General features: G+C 42.4%; 2 protein-coding genes across 8 annotated transcripts in view; one reads left to right on the forward strand and one right to left on the reverse strand.

The window, feature by feature from the left end:
• LOC134571246 (uncharacterized) overlaps positions 1-20,748 on the forward strand; it is a 516,374-nt gene that overhangs the window by 450,704 nt on the left and 44,922 nt on the right. The gene's annotated exons all lie outside the window — the stretch shown is intronic.
• The window catches only part of FRY (FRY microtubule binding protein), a 434,727-nt gene that overhangs the window by 325,653 nt on the left and 88,326 nt on the right, over positions 1-20,748 (reverse strand). For 5 of the 7 annotated variants that reach the window (XM_063429371.1, XM_063429361.1, XM_063429345.1 and 2 more), the window contains exon 1: positions 1,785-2,072. The exons of the other annotated variants lie outside the window; for them this stretch is intronic. In XM_063429371.1, the coding sequence (XP_063285441.1) occupies positions 1,785-1,992 (208 nt within the window). In that variant the 5' untranslated portion in view covers positions 1,993-2,072. Of the gene's footprint in view, positions 1-1,784; positions 2,073-20,748 lie in introns of those variants that run through there. 7 annotated transcript variants of the gene reach the window in all.

Consider the following 20,748-nt stretch of genomic DNA (forward strand, 5'->3'; position numbering starts at 1 on the left):
GTCGCACTTTTGTGAATAACCCTGTTTTGTCACAATTTAAAACAAAACAAACAAGAAAGAAACAATACACATCAAGTAATATATAAAAAATGCAATCCATAGTTGGGCTTTCTATTTTGCTGTGACTTCTGTTATGATTTTGGCTTAGAAACTCCTTAATAAATAATAGTGTAGGCTTGTAAAGTGGCAAGGTAAGTGCTACTCATTATTTCAGCCAGCCCTTTACAAACAAAATAACTCAAAGCTTAACAATAACTCTTTCAGTAATTTGCAATGGTTGTGCAACAGAACATGCTGCTTAAATGGGAACGCTGATCTAAATTAAAAACTAAACAAACAATACTGATTACACTATACACATATAATACAACATATCTACATACATATATAGTATCTCTTATAAATGGATATTCTAGGAGAACCCGAAAATTTAGCTGGCTTAAGGAAATTTTCCATTTTGGATTCAAATTAGAAATCCACAATTGAATTCTATACAACTCACATTTTAGTAAATATGTTTGCCAGCTAAACAGACAGTGTGGCTTTAATTGTGCAATTCCAGGATTTATCTCCATACTCCTTTAGGCAATCAGACTATTCTTGTTCAGGAAATGAGGTCATATGAGAACTGTGTATAAATGGCACAGACAAGACTCAGAGTATTGCATTTAAAATTGATGTGCATATTAAGTGATTGCCTACAGAAATCAAACCAAAAGGGCTATTTACGAACGTGTTGGTTTGGGGGATTTAAAGTGAGGTTCAATTCTTAAATTTTTTGCCGAAAAATAGCCGAATAAGAAAAAGTCTCTAAATCTAAATCTGCTATGTTTCAGTTTAAATATTTTTGTCTAAAAATGTTAAATTCACTTTGAATGCCAAACACTTCACATGTTAGTGAATAGCCGTGCAATACTCCAGCAATGCAGAAAAGAAAATCTGGAATCCTGGGTAATCTGACCGGAGTGCAATGCATTCTGGAACAATTCTAGATAAAGTGAACAATGTATAAACGTCATAAAACCGCACTATTGTGTTATGCATTTTACTATGAGGAATAACATTTTACTATGACGAATAACAGTTTCTCTAGATATCAACTAAAATTTAATTTTGATAACTTTGAAAATTCTGAATTTTACCACTTTTCAAATACAAAATATGTTTGTAGATTCATATAGTTAGGATTTGCTGACTAATAATATACGCTGGCATTTCAATCCAACTATCCATAATGTCAACATTCCAAGCCAATCCTTGAAGTCCACATTCTAACCTAGAACACCCAACATATTCGGCTTTCAAAGCAGAACTTGCCTCCATTGGGGAAAGCCTTAAGATAGCTTCTATACAAAACATGATACTGCACTAGTCTTTGACATTTCATGCTTTTGCTGAGGTTCATGGGGCTTGTAGTTCCTTAATTAAGGACCAAACTTCTGGAATAAAAGGGAATCATGACATGTCATACATGTCATGTGTCCTTAAGGGGTTAAAGGCTGGAGGAAAAAACTTGCTAGCCCTCCCCCATACCAGGCTGCCAACACTTGATCTTTAAGGCCCAGATTTTGAAAATAGAATAGTAGGTCATAAAGAGTTAAAACAAAGCAATTTGTGCTGTAGTTTAAAGCCCTCAGGCGTACATTCGTTACTTGTCATTTTTCAGTAATTATGGCAAAACATGCATTTAAAATTCACGTGTGTTCCAGGCTGACAGGCTGTAAATCATGTCTGTGATTTAGCAGCTAAGCCATCACGGTGCGCTCATCCTAAGTGCATCTTACCTGGGATAATGGACGGCCGTTTTCGAGGCTTTCTCAGGTACAATGGTTCCAAAATCTTAATATTTCTTGTGATTTTCCCTCTAACATCAAATCCAGAGAGAAGTTCTTGGGGCAGGCTGCATCTTCTGACAACTTTATAATAATCATATTGGTTCAAACAAAGCTTATTCTTAGTCCTGGCGTACAAACTGCTGTCATCGAGGGCCATGATTAGCACATTTGTAAATCAGTAAAAACAAAACAATCAATGGAAACAAACTATTTCCTGTAGTGTGTTCCCTGAGCCTTGTTGTTCATGCTTATGCATACACTTGTTTGGGAAGTTTTGCAAGAAAAGAGGCGTGAGCCTACAGGTGTTGTGTTACTAAACAGCTCCTCCTTAGAACAGGTAATTGTATCAGAGGAGGAGGGTATGCACAAAAACGATTATGTTGATGTATCTGCATGGAATGTGCATAGAACATCAAGAGTTCTCACTGCTGGGTTACCCTATGTACTAAATGTATCTCACAAATTACTAAAACTAAAATAAATCAGTTAGAAAGGGACACTCCTAAGGGATTTATTCACTTAATTGTGATATGTGGTGAACTAAGCGATCTGTTTTGAATTCAAATGAAATTACCCAAGTGGGGAAAAGGTGAATTTAGGAACACACAGGGTCATTCACTAAAATGTGAATTGTCAGGAATTCTAAGCGAATTAAAAGTTAGTTTAAAATCAAAAATAGCCAAAAGGAAACTAAAGCTGACAATACTTACAATGCAGTAGCTGTTGTGGCCTAAATTGTGAAATTTACTTTAAATTCTCTCTATACTCTTAAACATTTACACGTTAGTGATTAAACCTACCAGGTTTTTAGTAAATTGCACCCCTCCCCTAAGTATATAAAACTGGATCCTGCCAGACAGCAATGTAGTGGAGCCATGCAGTATATGTTTTATTAAAAAGGACACGCTTGTTGAAGTGGTCTGGGTACAGTGTCCCAGGTCCTTTAACCATGCAGTGGTAATTATTGCAGTTTTTAATAAACTGCAATAAATACCTCCCAGGGTTAATTCCACCTCTAGTGGCTGTCTACCAGACAGCCACTAGTGGGACTTCCAGGTGGTTCAGTGACTTCTGGTCGCCTAACTGATGCTTTACATCATCACCCTATGCATAAGACATCCAGTGTTACCCAAAACCCCTTAGGTAAACATTAAACATGCTTTCCTATGGGGGTATGTCTTAATTGCCGTGCATGCATATTAGGTCCCCCCTGCCGGCCGACATTGGCAGAGGAGTATCGGAGATGGAGCCTGAACCAGCGCCAAGGGATGTCCACTAGAAGTGCTTCCCGGGGCAATGCTGCATGGAGATGCTGAACTTGCCTGGAGGTGCTGATTGGCCAAGCCGGCGTTCGTCCCCGCCCCTGTACTGCATCCTTGACAATTTCAGCCAATTTAATGCTTTCCCTATGGGCTGAAGTAATGTCTGATGATATCAGCAAGGGGCCAGCATTGGCGGACCTACAAAGTGCTGGAAATAAGGTAAGTTGGATTACCTTTTCAGGGTGCTAAGGAGTGACAAGCCACCTAAATGGTGGTTTTAACACTATAGGGTCAGGAATACATGTTTGTGTTCCTGATCCTATAGTGTTCCTTTAATTACTATTCTAGGTGTGCCTTCAATCTGTGTAGCATTATGGTCAGTTTAAATGTATTGTTTTCATCCTGCAACTACCAATCAAACTACACAACATGTATTCATTTGTATCAGCATCAAAAAAGACTGTGTACACTGCAGAGCTACATGGAACAAACCAACAATTTGTTTAACATGATTTATTTAATAAACACGATTGTGTCTCTTTAAAATCTAAGTGCAGTATATGGCAAGTAGGTTTTCATTCCTACTGTTGGACTTAAAACCAAATCACATTGATCTTGTATAATTTCTGTCTCCAAACATCTGATTGTCCCTTCTTATTCCACCCTATCAACTTTGCTGAACAGATTTGGCAACCAAACTAAGCTTGTTTTAATATGGACACAGGCATTTAATATTATTTAAACTGGAAATTTTGGAGAACTGACAACAGAATTGCTGGATTGTAAAAAGATTCTCCAATTTAGGATTCGATATTTGACCTCAAACAGCAATTCCATGTCACTTCTCTACAATTTCAGCTATGGTAAGTAATGCCCATTAGCTTAGGTTGCTCACTAAATTAGCAATGGACGTGCTAACAAAATACCCTGGATTTGCTAAAATAAGTAATTGCTTTACAAAAATAAATATATTGCATGCTCTTAAATGGATGTGGTCATGGAAGTTTCTTCCATACGTTTTAATCTGCAAAGTGGGTATGGCCAAAAGTTAGATTCTTAGCTAGAACTACAACTCCCATGACAGTTAGGGGTCTGCCTACTTTTATGCTGCCTCTGCTGTTTTCTACATATATGTTTTACCCACTTAAAGGGACACTGTAGGCACCCAGACCACGTCAGTTCATTGCAGTGGTCTGGGTGCAATGTCCCCTGTCCCTTAACCATGCAATAGTAATTATTGCAGTTATGGAGAAATAACTGCAATAGTTACTATCCAGGGTTAACTCCACCTCTAGTGGCTGTCTACCAGACAGCCAATAGAGGGACTTCCTGGTTTGAAGCAGTCCTTTGGTCTGTTATCTGACACTGGACGTCCTCAAGCTCTGCACAAGGACCTCCAGCGTCAGATTTTCCCCTATGGGAAATATTCAATGCTTTCCTATGGGGAAATCCTAATGCATGCACATTAGGTCTCCCCTGCTGGCTGACGTCGGGACATCGGCGCTGGATTCAGGTAAGTGATTGAAGTTGGTTTAACATCTCCAGTGCCTCAGAAGAGGGGGCGTGAGGGAGGGGGCACTGCAGGATAATATAGATAATATAGATAATATAGGATAATATAGTGCCAGGAAAACAGCTTTGTTTTCCTGGCACTATAGAATCCCTTTAACCTTTAATTCAGTATTATTTGTGCAGCCTCTGGTCATCTGTGTATTTAAGGGAACAGCTTGGGAATTGTAAAGAATTTATTCCTAAGGTACTTTCACACAGTTTAAGGGACTTGGGAGTTGGTGGGTTCTCAATCGGAATTCAAAGTGATTTATTGTTAGGAAGTTTGATCAAAATTATAAAGAATAGTAAATCTAACAAACTAACTTCAGAAATATTTAGTTTAAATTGTGTCCAGTCTCCACCACGATTTGGGGGAATGACTCTGTGAGTCTGTGAAGTTCAAACTTTGAATTCCTGGTCTTTAATCTCTAATCTCTACTTCTTTAATAAACCATTTAAATGGGATTTCTTCAGAATTCTTAAAAAAAAATATATGGATATATCTAGGCTTATAATTTCAAGACTTATGCTACTAGCCAAGCTTTAAAAATGTACTCACCACTGCAAACCCGGAGAGTCCATGGCACACTAACCAGGAGTGAATTTCTACTCGCTAATGGCTAGTGGCAAATTTGAGCTCTCTTTATATAATTTCTAATAAAAAATTTCTGAATAAAAATGCACGTTATCGTTATTGGTACTGTTGTGTTGTTTTGGCATGGATTGACAATCTCAGCCAATCGAATAATATCCCATTGGAGGGGGGGGGGGGTGGATTATTGCACATGCGCATCAAAACCCAGAATCTTCTCATAGAGATGCATTGGATCAATGCATCTCTATGAGGAACATTCAACACCTCCATGCAGAGCGTGGAGACACTGAATGACAGTGCTGCACATTGTCTGAGTTACTGCTATTAGGCAGCAATGTAAACACCGCCTTTTCTGTGAAAAGGTAGTGTTAACATTAAAAAGCCTGCAGGGACATGCTATAAAACAACTCCGTTAAGCTGTTCTGGTGACTATATTGTCCATTGAAATCATGGAGTAAATGTGCAGTTTGTGCACAGCAACTATTTGTATTGTCTATGCTCCAACACTAATAAAAGTAAGTTAAATGGATGAATACATTTCTTTTCTCCAAAGTCACCTATAACATATCGTAAACTGCTATTAAACACTCAAAATGCTTGGTCTACAGTTTGAAGATTTAATGTAACAAACTGCAAGCATCTCCAGCAGTCAAGCATTACATTCCTACCAACATTAGCATATTGCAGGCGATCACTGGACTATAAAAGACCAGTTTGAGCAGGAGAACTTGTTTTAATTACAGGTTTCAGCTGCAGTCTAACTAGATTTTGCACCTTCCTTTTCAAGTCATGTTCGCCAGAAACAAGCTGTCATTATGTGCCGTGGCACTACATCACGCTCTGGCCGCAGCTCTACAAAAGCCAATCCAGGATATGACTTGCAGGTTGCAACAGGACAAAATGTGTTTGCTTAAAGGATCTTGGCCTATTTCCTGTTGTAATAAAGAAATACAGTTTGTTTAGCACAGATATTGTGTTTATCACGTATGAATTATGTGTAGTACATCAGATTTACAGTTCCCATCACATTTCACTGTGAGTAGTGGGTTATGGTTTGATAAAATAGTTGGGGGCCATATCTTTAAAGAACCACTATAGGCACCCAGACCACTTCAGCTTAATGAAGTGGTCTGGGTGCCAGGTCCATCTAGGTTTAACCCTGCAGCTGTAAACATAGCAGTTTTAGAGAAACTGCTATGTTTACATTTGGGTTAATCCAGCCTCTAGTGGCTGTCTCGTTGACAGCCGCTAGAGGCGCTTCCGCGCCTCTCGCTGTGATTTTCACAGTGAGAAGACGCCAGCGGCCAAAGGAAAGCATTGAAAAATGCTTTCCTATGGACTGACTGAATGCACGCGCAGCTCTCCCCTGAGTGCTCCCTGTTCAGCTCCCTCACGCGCCGCGTACTGATGCCGGAGCCTGAATATGACTTCATATTCCGGCTCCGGCATCAGTACGCGGCGCGCGAGGGAGCTGGGCAGAGAGCATCCATGGTAGAGTGCTCCCTCGTGCGCGCGCCAGCATGCCCACCCGGTATCACCAGGGCCAGCCTCGGGGGGCCCTGAGGTGTCTGGCTCCTGGGCCCCCCAGGAGAAGAGGCTGGCCACACTGGCGTACATACTAGGTCGCAGGGTGGCCGGGCCCCCAGGTGGGCCGTGCCCGGTCGCAGCCGCGACCCCTGCGACCCCAGTATGTACGCTACTGCATGCATAAATACTCTTTTTGACTTTCCTGCAGACTCCCAGATGATGCTTTTACTGCCAATCATGACATTTTAGTTTTAACATAAATTGTCCCCAAATCAATTGTGTACATTACATATCACAAAACTTTGAGATACCCCAGTGTTAACCCCATATAAACATGCATTAGGGCTGACAAAAGCATGAATGTACATCAGGCTGCAGACAGCCTCCCGGCTTGGACACCACCAGGGTAGACCATAAACTAACATGTCTAATGGTGTGCTCATGTTGTGCTTGCTGGGAACATTTCCCTAGTGACCCCAGAGGTAGCACATGAGGGAACCAACCTGGGATGATGGAGCAGGAGCTCAAAGTTGGGGCAGTCTTTCTGGATCTGGGATCTTTGGAAGTATGATGAAATTCAAGTTTGCCGGTTTTTCCATGATCCAGAAATGAAACTTTGGTATTACCAGAGTGGCTGCAGAGTGTTTGCTTTAGGTTCCAGATCCACATTGTTTAAACGGTGCCCTACTCCAGCCACACGATTTACAATTACATGATGCTGTTTTAATTAATTTAACATATCTGGCCTCAGGTTATACAAAATAAACATATGTGAGTTGGATCTGAAGTGACCCCTTTCTAAAAGCAACAAGTTCGAATTGGAACCGGAACCATAGCAGACTTTGAAAATGTTCCAGTCTGGCTATTTTGACCTTAAATTTTAAATATACTTTGAATTCCTGACAAATATCACTTTATTATAAATAACCCTGTCAAATTCAAGCTCAGGTTCCTCTCAGTCCCCACAACCCAACCCTTCTTCAGAGATATCATTATAGTGGAAACTCCTACTTCTGCATTCGTAAATATCAATTGTGTCTGTGTTTAGATGGAAATTAATGGCTGACACTGTCTGCCAATCAATTCATCCCCAATAGTGACACAATTAATTTATCTAATGCAGAAATGGATGACTCCCAAGATCTCCAAAGGAACAGGAGAAACCAATCAAAATCAGAGTGACTCTTAATGTCGGATGGCAGCAGGAGACCCCTAGCATTAAAACCATTACATCACACTGTAGTGGTTATGGTACTTCGAGTTCACAATTAAATAGCTGTTTAAAATATATGGATTTGTATCCAAACTTTGAGCAGCCAAGATTTCCCCATATTACCCATTGGTTTGTTTCAATTTAGTGTATAATAAATATAACCTATTTATCCAAAGCTGGAGAGATTTGATTCATAGCTTCAGGTGTACTTGCATGCTTTGTTGCAACTTTACATTTTGAAACCTGTTCCATTCATTTTAAAGATTACTGAGTGAATACTCTGCTACCTGTATAAAGTTGTGAATATCCTAGTTGTTTTTATATAAAAATATAAAAAACAAAAACAAAAGGCACATGATTGGAATGTTAAAAGTGATACACATCGCATATTTCATATCTGTATCATGTAGGGTTCTACAGCATTTCTTGCCTTTAGTAGCAATCAATTTGTTTCATAACGAGAACAGGGGACCAGTTTTTTCTAGTTTCCCCAGTTGGTGGATTTTACAGTTGTTACAGTAAAGGCAAACATAAGACTAATGTACTAGACTTACCTCAAGCAACCCTTTGGGCCAAACACGTACAGGTCAGCACCCACCTGTCATTCATTATTTAGCCCATCATGCACTCATTCCACTGCTTGTGTTTATTCTTGTTGAACCTGCTTCTGTCGTGTACGTGCAGATGTACGGGATAGAACAAATGCATTTGCACCATAGTCTGGAATCTGACATCGATATTCACGAAAGGGAGAATTCAAGGGGAATTTCTTATTTTAGGCCAAAGTTGCCAAACTAGAAGCCTAGCAGACGTGGATATTTTTATTTTCACATTTTAAATTTGAAATTCACTTTGAATTCTCACCTGAGTGAATAACCCTGCAAGTAATAAGCTATAAGCTAAAGATCCTTTAAAGTTTAAAGAGAGATTTGTTGTGCAAACAACTATTTAAATATATTTTAATAATCCCTGAGAAATTTTTATCTTACGTTTTTTTTTTTCATATAATTGTCTGTGTCTCTTAATGTGTAAAACAAATGGATCGAATCTCTTCTTTCAGACTGGCTTTATACATTGCATACTTTTAACATGTTTAACTTGCTGATCAAAAGGTACCGTGGATCTTTCTTGGAAGAGGGTGTGTGTCCTGAGGCCACGGTTATTTAGTAATCACATATGTAGCTTGAAATTAATAACATTAATACAAATATCTGACACACTAATAACCAGGTTTTAAACAATATACAGATGGTGATTTTCACAACCGATAATGACTTAAAGGGACACTCCAGGCACCCAGACCACTTCTGCCCATTGGAGTGGTCTGGCTGCCAACTCCCACCACCCTTAACCCTGCAAGTGTAATTATTGCAGTTTTGATAAACTGCATTAATTACAGGGTTAAGTCCTCCTCTATTGGCTGTCTATCAGACAGCCACTAGAGGGACCTCTTTGTTCTTAGAACACGAAAAGTGTTTTAAACGGCGCTGGACGTTCACGCTATGAATCAGGACCTACAGCGTCGCCGGAATCCCCATAGGAAATCATTGAATAATGCTTTTCTATGGCTTTTAACCCCTTCAGCAACATGAGATGTGGGGTGGGAGGGAGAGGGGCACTACAGGGTCCTGCAGTGCCAGGAAAACGCATAAGATTTAAAACATAACCGTCTTAGCAAAAATAACTATTTGTATCTGCTATGCACCAAAGTATTGACGTATACGTACCCAAAAAGTACAATTTTACCCATAGAACTGAATCCATAAAGTTACATTGTATCACATTATTCAGACTCAATCACTTCCCAAATGTAATGGTAGAATTATATCAGAAGATTCTTATTGTGTTCAAGCAGGAAGATACCAAAGGCAAGTTTAGTACTAAAACCAAACATCAGGGTAATGCATTAGGAAAACATGTGCATGCTCCCACACTCACCTCTCTGAAATTGATGTTTTGGTATATTCTGATATTTTACCACATGGCGACAATTAGTCATAGGACATAAAATAAATATTTGTTGTAAGACTTCTTAGTGAAGCAAGTGATAAATCCCATTGCACAGCTCTACGGAATGTGCTGGCGCTATATAAATAATAAAATAAAAATAATAAATCAGGTACCTTAAAGCAGAATTGTCCCTTCTATGGGAATTAAATCACTGAACAGAACATTGGAAATCACCTGCTCTGAAGCATGCCTTCAACATGACCAACAGGAATTATACGCCATCCTGCCAAACGGTAAGTGAGAAGAGGCAAATGGAAACAAAGAGAAAGACGTGTGGAAAGGCCACCTCCGTATACTTTCAACCTCCTCTCCCAACACACACAACACTCAGCCACAGCACAAAGCACAAGCTCCATCACACACATACACAACACTCAGCCTCCCATCCACACACACTCACAACACCTTCCAACCAATCTCCACCACACACAACCACACGCAGCCTTTTCCAAACACATACATACACACACACAGTCATCACCCACACTCAGGCTCCCCCACACACATACATTACTAAGACTCCACACATGACAGCTGTCCCCAATCAGAGAACAGAGACCAAGGCTCCAGCAGGGGGCCCCCAATTGGGCTCCATGCCTAGGGCCCTGAGTAATCTTAATCTGGACTGAATTCTCATTTCAAAGTGATACATTATTATAATGTATCTGCACATATTGTGTAATTATTAGGCATTGAGTGCACATTGATGTAACTATTAAAACAATTATATTATATTCCCAAACTGGTACTACATGTAATTAAAAAGAATAAAAGAATGCTGGGTTAGGTGATCTATTTACGCCATAAGACATGCAAAGTACATATCTGGTGTTGGTTTTTGTAGTGTCCCTGGAACATAATGAAGCATGGTTGGAATTGTACAGCAATGACTGTCACTTATACCCTTGCTTTTTGGTGTCTGAAGCAAATGATGAGGGCGGCAGTTACAGAACTGAGTAAGTTTTAGGATGTTTGTCTAAATATATATTTTAAATATTTTATTAGGGAGGATACCACACCACTTTCTTTGAGAAGGTTAAAGTAGACTAAAGCTAACCAGTGAGAGAGACATCCAGTTTGTTTTGGCAATCTCCAAGAATCAGGAATTCACATCTGCGGCCAATCGCGTCGTGCTTTACACTTTGTCCACTGTGCTAAATTACATTTTCACTGATTTCCACAGTAACTTTATTTTACTAGCTACAAAATGATTCCACACTCAACCTTTGTACAACGTGGTGTTAAAATTTGTCCAAAATCAACAGCGTTGGCAGAATATTGTGGGCTACGTCCTTAAAAGCAGTGGCACATTGTATGTCATGAATGCACTCTTTGTTCATTGATGACAGATAATCATGCCAGCCTGCAGAAGATGCAATTTGTTCTCTTAAACCATCCAAATAACATCTGCATAATACTATGAAGAACATTAACTTTTCAACTTCTTTTAATTTTTCTCAGCAAAATGGTCAAATAGATATGTGCATGTTCTAAAGGCTTTCAGTGTAGATATTTTTTCTCCCTACATTTTAAAGACACCAAATATTTTTTAGAAAATACTTAATCAGACAGGTGACTTCGGTGCCATAGATTGGGGAGGGGGTTGTTGGAGGGGATCTATGCTAGTCACATCTAGATCATGAGATGGTGGAGGAGTTCGGTGTAAATGTAATAGTTGAAAACTGGCGTGTAAAGGATATGGTGTAAATTTGAGAGTTGGGATATTCGCAAGAGTGTGGTGAGGATATATCATGGTGAGGGAGCCAGTACTTGAAAAAAGTTAAAATAAAACAGTTTTCAAATGGTTTGTCAAACTGAGACTCTACCCATATCTGCATTAGACAGCTTTGGAAGAATAATGCAGAAGTAAATCTGAGTAGAAGTATTTTTTGCGTAGCTGCTGAGGAGCCTGGCTTTGGGTGTCGGAGAGAGTTCAATTTTTTATTTTTTTTGGTCATACTGCTTCAAAATTATTAGATATAAAACCAGGGGACGGCACTCAAAGATTCGATGTAGTTATGGTGCTTAATGTATCCAGATTGCATTTTTAGATAGTAAATATTGAAAGCAGGCAAGAGATATGCAGTATTTATGGTATTTCCCTAGCAGTAGGGAGAAATGATACAGGATTCCTCTAACACGCAAAGTAATCTTTCATATCGATTTTTGTACAGTATAGATATATTATTCTCTCTCAAACTTTTTGAATAGCTACAATGTTGCTTTGTGCGGTAGCCCAGGGTTGCAACAGAGGTGAGTTATACTTGCCTGACCCCCCACTCTGGATCAGGGGAGGGCTGGCAGCCTTTGGCCTGGGGGGCAAATCCAGTCAAGTGGCCCATTGCACCAAGAGGAGAGTAAAAACACCTTTCCCATGTGATTGAAAGGGGGGGTGGGGGGAGCAGTCACCTAAACAGACACTCAATGACAAGCACACACACACACTTGCTGATTTGGCGCACACTAAAAAACACAAACTCACTGACAGGCACACGCACACACTCACTGACAGGCACACACACAGACACACACAGAAAGACACTGTTACAGGCATAATCCAAGAAGAAAAAACTCACAGGCACTCCAACTTCAAGCCGCAGGCAGATTTATTATGACAGAATGCAACGCAACGTTTCGACCGGAAAGGTCTTTTTCAAGCTTTCCGGTCGAAACGTTGCGTTGCATTCTGTCATAATAAATCTGCCTGCGGCTTGAAGTTGGAGTGCCTGTGAGTTTTTTCTTCTTGGATTATTGTACTGGGATTGCTGGTCCTGCTCTGGAACACCCTTGGCCGTTGGGACTGAGTGCGGTTCTCATCACTTACACTGTTACAGGCATAGTGACACAGACAGACATACTGACACACACACACACAGACATACTGGCTGACATACACACACACAAACTGGCACACACAGAGACATACTTGCACGCACACACAGACATACTGGCGCACACACACACACACACACAGACATACTGACACACACATACACCCAAACTTTACACTTTTACAACCAGTAGACAGTGGCTGAGTAAAGGGACAGGGCTGTAGTGGGGGGACAGGGGCTGTAGTGGAGGGTATAAACTGTAATTGGGGGGTTTAGGAAATGTAGGGGGGGATAGTGGCTGAAGTAGGTTGATGGCTACAATTTGGGAAAGGGGTTGTGGTGTGGGTAATATGGGTTGCAATTGGGGGAGAGGAGCTGTAGTGGGGATGTTATGGGGCTAAGTGGGAGGCATGGGGCTGAGAAAGGGGGCAGGAGCTGATAGGGGGGAAAAAGGAGCAGGGAAAGGGTGGGACAGAGCCTTACTAAGGGACCAGAGCCTGACTAAGGGACAGGGGATGGCTGAGGAGGGGGGCAGGGATTGAGGGGGGGGGGGCAGGGCTGAGGAGAAGAGAGGGGGCAGGGCTGAGGAGGGGGAAGGGGGGGCAGGGCTGAGGAGGGGGATAAAAAAAACCTAAAGTGTATTTATTTCCCGCTCCCTGAGTCTTACCTTAGGTCAGGGAGGGGTGGGCAGCAGCCAGCAATCAGCAGCAGTCAGTGAAGTCTGGAGCTTGCAGTCAGTGGAGTGGGCCGGCCTCTCGTGATGATGTCAGGAGGAGGGGGCGTGGCTTCCTCTGCTCTTCTCCCAGACTCCCCAGCGGTCCTGTGAGAAGGGCAACGGAAGCCATGCCCCCTCCTCCTGACATCATCATCAGAGGCCGGCCCACTCCACTGGCTGCAGAGAGAGAGAGGTAAGCTGAAAAATCTGAATCCTCAGCCAGCGGCGGAGCCAGAGGGAGAGAGCCAGGGGCGGGGGATTCAGATTTTTCCTTTTTTTTGCTGGATGTGGGCAGCCCTGGCCCATGGGTTTAGGGCGGCCTGGGGGGCAATTGCCTCCCTGCCCCCCTTCCCAGCCCGCCCCTGCTCTGGATGCTGCAATCTGAGTTTTAGCTCCTGGCATTCCATCCGCCATGAGTCCATGTCAGTGCTGTGCTTTCCCACATGTATGACAGTATACATGTGAGATACAGTTCCTTATTCCCACAGCCATCGCTAGTGACAAAAGAGACAACAAATGATGGCGGCAGCTCTGCTTTTTGTCCCTAATGTGTCAAGTGATATCATTTCACTGCGTCAGAATATCATTGAAATTCCAACACTGTCTTCATGAGCTTTTCATAAAGATTATAGGGAAGGGGTGTGGGAGATGCTTTAACAATGCACCTGAGGCAAGACACACTCAATCAAAGCTGTCCAAAATAACTGCAATGTAAGCATTCTCCAACTCTGATGTATGTCCATCCCTTCTCTTTTGGCCTAACAGGTAACATCTACTGGTCAAATCATTATTTGCTCCTTTAGATTAAAAGGTTACTGCAACCACCATGACCATTTCTGCTTTCAGAAGTAATCGTAATGGCAGGAGTTTGCCATTGATTGACTGCACCTCCCGAGATATTTGCAGTTTTGTGGCAGGAGCTAGTAACACCCTTGGCACATGTGACCTAGGCATCCTGGAACAGCAAAATAACCAATCCTATGCAAAAATGATGTCTGCCGTCAGTATGCACGGCGCGGTGGTGACAGATGTCAGGAGCTTCTCCCTTAAAGTCAGTACGCCTGCAAAGGGAAGCTACACTAAATACTCCTGCGCTCCCTCCTTCCTATACCTTCACAATCAACTTTTTAAGAATTTTTTTTTAATTAAAGCCCTCCCCTGCCCAGTGCATGCGCATGCGCGCTCAGCAGCTGAAATAGTCCAAACAGATGCTTCTCTTTGACAAGCATTTCACTGGCCCAGGTGCAGGCAGCTGTGATAGGGGCATGGAAACCAGTGCTGGAGTCCAGGTGAGTTTGTCTTTTATTTACACTTATATAAGGGTACGGGGAGGTGGGGCGGGGAGGGAAACCTTGTGAATAATACTTAGTAGGGCATTGTAAACTAAATTAAACTATTTAATGCAAAGGGTTAGAATAACATTTTTATTTCAGGCAACGTACTGGCTTTTATGAACATCTTTTATGTCGTCATACTGGATTAGCAGAGAAATCGGAATTTATATTCCAACTAAAACCACTGGGGCCATCAGTAATTCTTGGCCAACTATCAGCTACAAAATCAAGGCTTTTTATTTATTGCATTTCATGTTAGAGTGATTGCTCCATGTTGCTGCGTACCAACATATTTTTTTTCATTTCATTAATGGATTTGTGATTCCCAGTGATAAGATCATTAAACACACAGAGTTAAAGGGACAAATGTTTCTCACAGCACTAACTATAGATTCTACTCATCAGCCGTCTAACTTTGGATTTATTCGAAATTAAAAATGTAGACTGGAAGTCTAAGCATTGTTTGCAATCACCCCTGCTGTATCATTTCCCATAGTTTGGATATATTTGTCATTTGCTAATTTCTGATAATCTACTGTTAAGTCTAATTGGACATTCTGTGATTTCATTAAAATGTTTACTTTGGCCCCATTACCAAGAGCTACTGCAATCTAGTGTCAATGTTGAAGAAATATCCCTGACAGCTAATGTAACAGAAAATGCTGTACTGTGAAAGTGTGAGATGGAGTTCCGAATAGACACAAATAGGCCCTGTTGGTAGGATACAGCTGAAACAAAAACAACTCTACATCTCATGTCCTTACATGTAACTTACCTGAAATACACTCAGGGTTATTTCATAAAGTTATAATTCAAAGTGAATTTAAAGTGAATTTCAAATTTAAAGGGACACCCCAATGCCTAAATAAAACAAAAAACAAAACAATATTTAGTCAATATACTCCCTAATGAAACAAACATGCTTTTTATTGGGGCTATATCTAAAATGAGATTGCAAAAGCGGAAGTTCTCTGATCTGAAGCCTTTGCAAGCCCTCCCCTTCTAACCCCGCCCAGACTTTCTGTGGCTGTCCAATCACAGACTTCCCAATGCAGCTCAATGAGAAGCCTTTGCAAGGCAGGTGCTCTGGGCAATTGAGTTTAGCTGCACTGAGCTAAACAACCAGGAAGTAACAGGACTGGCTGACTGACAGTCTCAGGAGGTGTACTCATATTAATTTAAAAAAGTGCAAATTTCTTTTGAATACTCACTCTGCACATAGAAGCATTCCAACAAGCTACTTTGCTTTAGGCGTATGAAGTGTTCCTTTAAGGTTAAAGTTGAACAACAACAACAAAAAAGCTGATTTAGAGAATTTTTTCATTTTGGCCATTTTGATCTCAAATGTGAAATACACTTAGATTTCCCTTTATTGAATATCCCTGTACAACCCAAAGTAGCTTTTCACACAGTAATTGCACACACTGGTGAAACATTATATAGGAGTTAGTGATTGGCTGATAATAGGGGAGCTGTATCTGTTTTCGGCAGAATAATTCTAGCTACAGTTCACACAATTTTACAAAACACATTTTACAATGACTCTGCAGCTTACTTCAGGATGAATTTGTAGTTGGAGTCCATTCTGTAGTGCTGAATAGGCTGGGAAAAAATAATAATGAACAGAACATCTAGTATGTCCCAGGGACCCCATATTATCCTAAGCGAGAATCCCCTGTCCCCCCAACTAAGTCTCCCTTTCTTCACTGTTTATGCTTTGATGTCGCAAGTGGTCCACAAGTCAATGTCCTATATGTACTGTACTCTGCCTCCTGGGTTTATTTAGTCTTGTAATACACATTGCTCCCAGCAAAGGCAAAGCCATATGATAATAATACCCCACACTTTCACCTGTTAGGGCCCTGGACAATTTATAATACATATTAGGAAAGGGACGTAGATTAGCGTAAACTATAAACAAAATATACATTTACATACATACATATACACACAATAAGCCCAGTCCTTGAAGCCTTTGTTTATATGAAAGAAGTTTTTTGAAAATTATGATTTTCCAAGAATTATATATATAAAAGAAATATTTGACGACAAAAATCTAAGAAATAATCCAGCTACTTCCTATTCGAGTCCTTGCAGCCGGACTGGGCAAGAAGCAGAAAAAGATAGGCTTACATCTGAGATGCTTTAGACATTTATATGCTTCAGTTGCTACCAGCTTGGCGTGTTCTGTAATGTTGTTGTTTGGCTGTATGGCCAATAACTGTGTACAGGGCCGGCCTTAGGCAAATAGGCGCCCTGTGCGGAAAGTCTTCATGGCGCCCCCCCACCACCCACCAAGTTGCCTGAATACAGTAACACACACAGGCACCAGGGACGTGTATATCGTGAGGCAAACAAGGCATCTGCCTTAGGTGGCACTTTGCAGGGGGTGGCAAAAAAAGCCGCCCCCAAACCCCCAGATCCCTTGCTTGCCTCACGTCCTGGGGGGCTCAAGAGCTGGCCGGCTGGCCATGTTTGAGCCCCCCCCCTCCCCCCTCCCCCCCGAGGCTGGCAGCGGGCAGCGAAGGAGCATACTCACCTGAGCTCTTCCTGCTCAGCTCCCTCTGCGCCGCTTAATGAAGCCGGGATCCGGAATATGACGTCAGTCCGGCTCCTGGCATCACTAAGAGCCGCCTACTCAGTCTGTGCGCCACCTGCCTGCCCGCCCAGCAGCCACACTGGACTGCAGGCAAGAAATCCACTCCAGCTCTCCCATGGAGGCTGGGTGGATTTAAAATAAAATTAAAAAAATATTAGTTTGTGACTGTTAGTGGAAATGTCTGTGTGTGTGTCTGTGAGTGTGTATGTCTAAGTGAATGTGTGTGTGTGTCTGTGAGTGAATGTGTGTGTGTGTGTCTGTAGGTGTCTGTAAGTGTGTGTGTGTGTGTGTCTGTGAGTGAATGTGTGTGTCAGTCAGTGAGTGTGTATGTGTCAGTGAGTGAGTGTGTATGTGTCGGTCAGTGGGGGCGTGCGTCTTTCAGTGAGTGCATGCGTCTGTCAGTGAGAGTGTGCATCTGTCAGTGTGTGTCCAAGTAATAGTGTGTGTGTGTATGTCATTGTTTGTCAGTGTATATGAGAGTGTGTGTCTGTCAGTGAGTGTGCGTCTGTCAGTGAGTGAGCGTCTGTCAGTCAAAGTGCGGCCTTGACAGGAAGGGGTGGGGGAAATTTAAACTTGGTTACAGGCATGTACACACACACACACACACACACACACACACTCAGTTAAAGGCAGTCACACATACAGGCACAGGCACACACAATGGCACAGCTACAACGACACACACAATTAGAGTCACACACAGACAGTCACACACACACACAGCCAGTCACACACACAGACAGACAGTTATATACACACACAGGCAGTCACACACACACACAGGCAGTCACACACACACAGGCAGGCAATCACACACAGACAGTTACAGACAGACAGACAGTTACAAACAGACAGACACACACAGGCAGGCAGACAGTCACACACACAGGCAGGCAGTCACACACAGGCAGTCACACACACACACACACACACACACAGGCAGTCACACACACACAGGCAGTCACACACACAGGCAGTCACACAGACAGACAGTCACACACACACACACACACACACAGGCAGTCACACACACAGACAGGCAGTCACACACACACACACACACACACAGACAGGTAGTCACACACAGACAGGCAGTCACACACACACACACACACACACACACACACAGACAGGTAGTCACACACAGACAGACAGTCACACACAGGCAGTCACACAGACAGACAGTCACACACACACACACACAGGCAGTCACACACACAGACAGGCAGTAAGTAACACACACACACAGACAGGCAGTCACACACACACACACACACAGTCACACAGCCACATGGGACATGTGGGGGGGCTATAGGGACACATGGGGGCTATAATGAGACACATGGGGCTGGGGAGGGGGCTACACATGGGGCTATAAGGACATATGAAGGGCTAGGAGGGGGTACAGGGACACATGGAGGGCTGGGGGGGCTATAGGGACACATGAAGGGCTGGAGGGGGGTATAGGAGCATATGAAGGGCTGGGAGGGGGGAATAGTGGGACACATAGAGGGCTGGAAAAGAGGGCTAACAGGCAAACAGTCACACTTACCTCTATCCAGTGGATGCAGCTGGCTGATGGGGAAGCAGGGACTCCTTCCCTCTTCCTGTGCAGCAGGGGCTTCGGGAGGTATTAGCCCCGCCTCTGCCTCACGATAAGCCCCGCCCCCGCAGCTCGGTAAGCCCCGCCCCCTCTGCCGCGATTTTTTTTTTTTTTTTTTTTTAAATAGACCCTGACACCGGCCATGTGCGGGCTGTGTCGGCTGTCAGGGCGCCCCCTGCTCCATGGCGCCCTGTGCGGCCGCACAGCTCGCACACCCCTAAGGCCGGCCCTGACTGTGTATAGCCAATCGAAAAAAATATAGTTATCAACAACATCATGCATGATTCCCCCCAGTGAAACCCATCATCGGGTGGCCAGGTTTGCAAAAGACACTAAACGAGCCTTGGAATATCCTAATTTGAAGTTTAATGAAATTTGAAATGCCTAGACACCTATACTTTACATAGAATGTGTGAGTTATTTTTTTTTTTTACGAGACAAAAAGTTAGTCTTAAAGGACCACTATAGTGCCAGAAAAACAAACTTGTTTTCCTGGCACTATAGGGTTATTAGGTCCCCCCCCCACCCTCATGGCCCGCCTCCCGCTGGGCTAAAGGGGTTAAAGCCCCTTCAGCCACTTACCTTTCTCTAGCACCGGGCTCCCTCGGCGCTGGTGACCTCTCCTCCTCCTGCCGATGTCACGCCGAATGTGCATGCGTGGCATGAGCCCTGCACGCATTCAAACTGCCCATAGGAAAGCATTACTCAATGCTTTCCTATGGACGTCCAGCGTCTTCTCACTGTGATTTTCACAGTGAGAATCGCGGAAGTGGCCTCTAGTGGCTGTCAGTGAGACAGCCACTATAGGCTGGATTAACCCTCAGTGTAAAGAACTGCTATGTTTTCAGCTGCAGGGTCAAAACTAGAGGGACCTGGCACCCAGACCACTTCATTGAGCTAAAGTGGTCTAGGTGCCTATAGTGGTCCTTTAACTATAATTGTGGCCTATAGGCTAGAAGACCACCCTGGGAAATTCTGTTAAAAAACCTTAACAAAGCTAGCAACTGTTGAGTTGTAGAATATACGTCGGAGAACCCACTGCTGAGTTCACTAATAAGAAAACCCATTGCCAAGATGAAAATCTAAAAGTTATCATTAACATTGCTTTGGTATCCATTATTAACATGAGATTGGGGCATCTATCTGAACCCATCTGCCTAGAACGGCTGGGGTGACTTTTACATCTTTAGACCAGTGCATTGTTCTGCTTAATTAACTAGGAATGCAGTGACCATGTTATTCCTCTTGTCTCAAGTCAGAAGAGGTTTGAGCGCTTGTAGAAAAAAAAAAGGAATTCTCATGAGATTTCACTCATCAAGTGCATTCAGCTGGAGTTGCACCTGAGCTGCTCTGGAATACTGAAATACACAGTGTTTAGTGAATATGAATCTAGATTAGGAAAAGGGGGGATTATTATTGGCCTTTATATATCGCTAACGTATTCTGCAGCGCTGTACAATATTATAAACGGGAGAGGGAATGTAACAGCAAATTAAACTAGCTATTGTTAATTTTGATATGAAAAATAAAATATGTTGATGAGGACAATACTTGAATGAGTTTACAATCTAAAGGAATAATTTGGAGCTGTTACAGAATACTTAGACTAGAACCCATTCTGTGTTATAAATTTATCATTGCTTTAAGTCAGAATTTTCTCAGTGGCTGCACTA

This window comes from Pelobates fuscus, chromosome 1 (assembly GCF_036172605.1).
Source record: "Pelobates fuscus isolate aPelFus1 chromosome 1, aPelFus1.pri, whole genome shotgun sequence".
Taxonomy (NCBI): domain Eukaryota; kingdom Metazoa; phylum Chordata; class Amphibia; order Anura; family Pelobatidae; genus Pelobates; species Pelobates fuscus.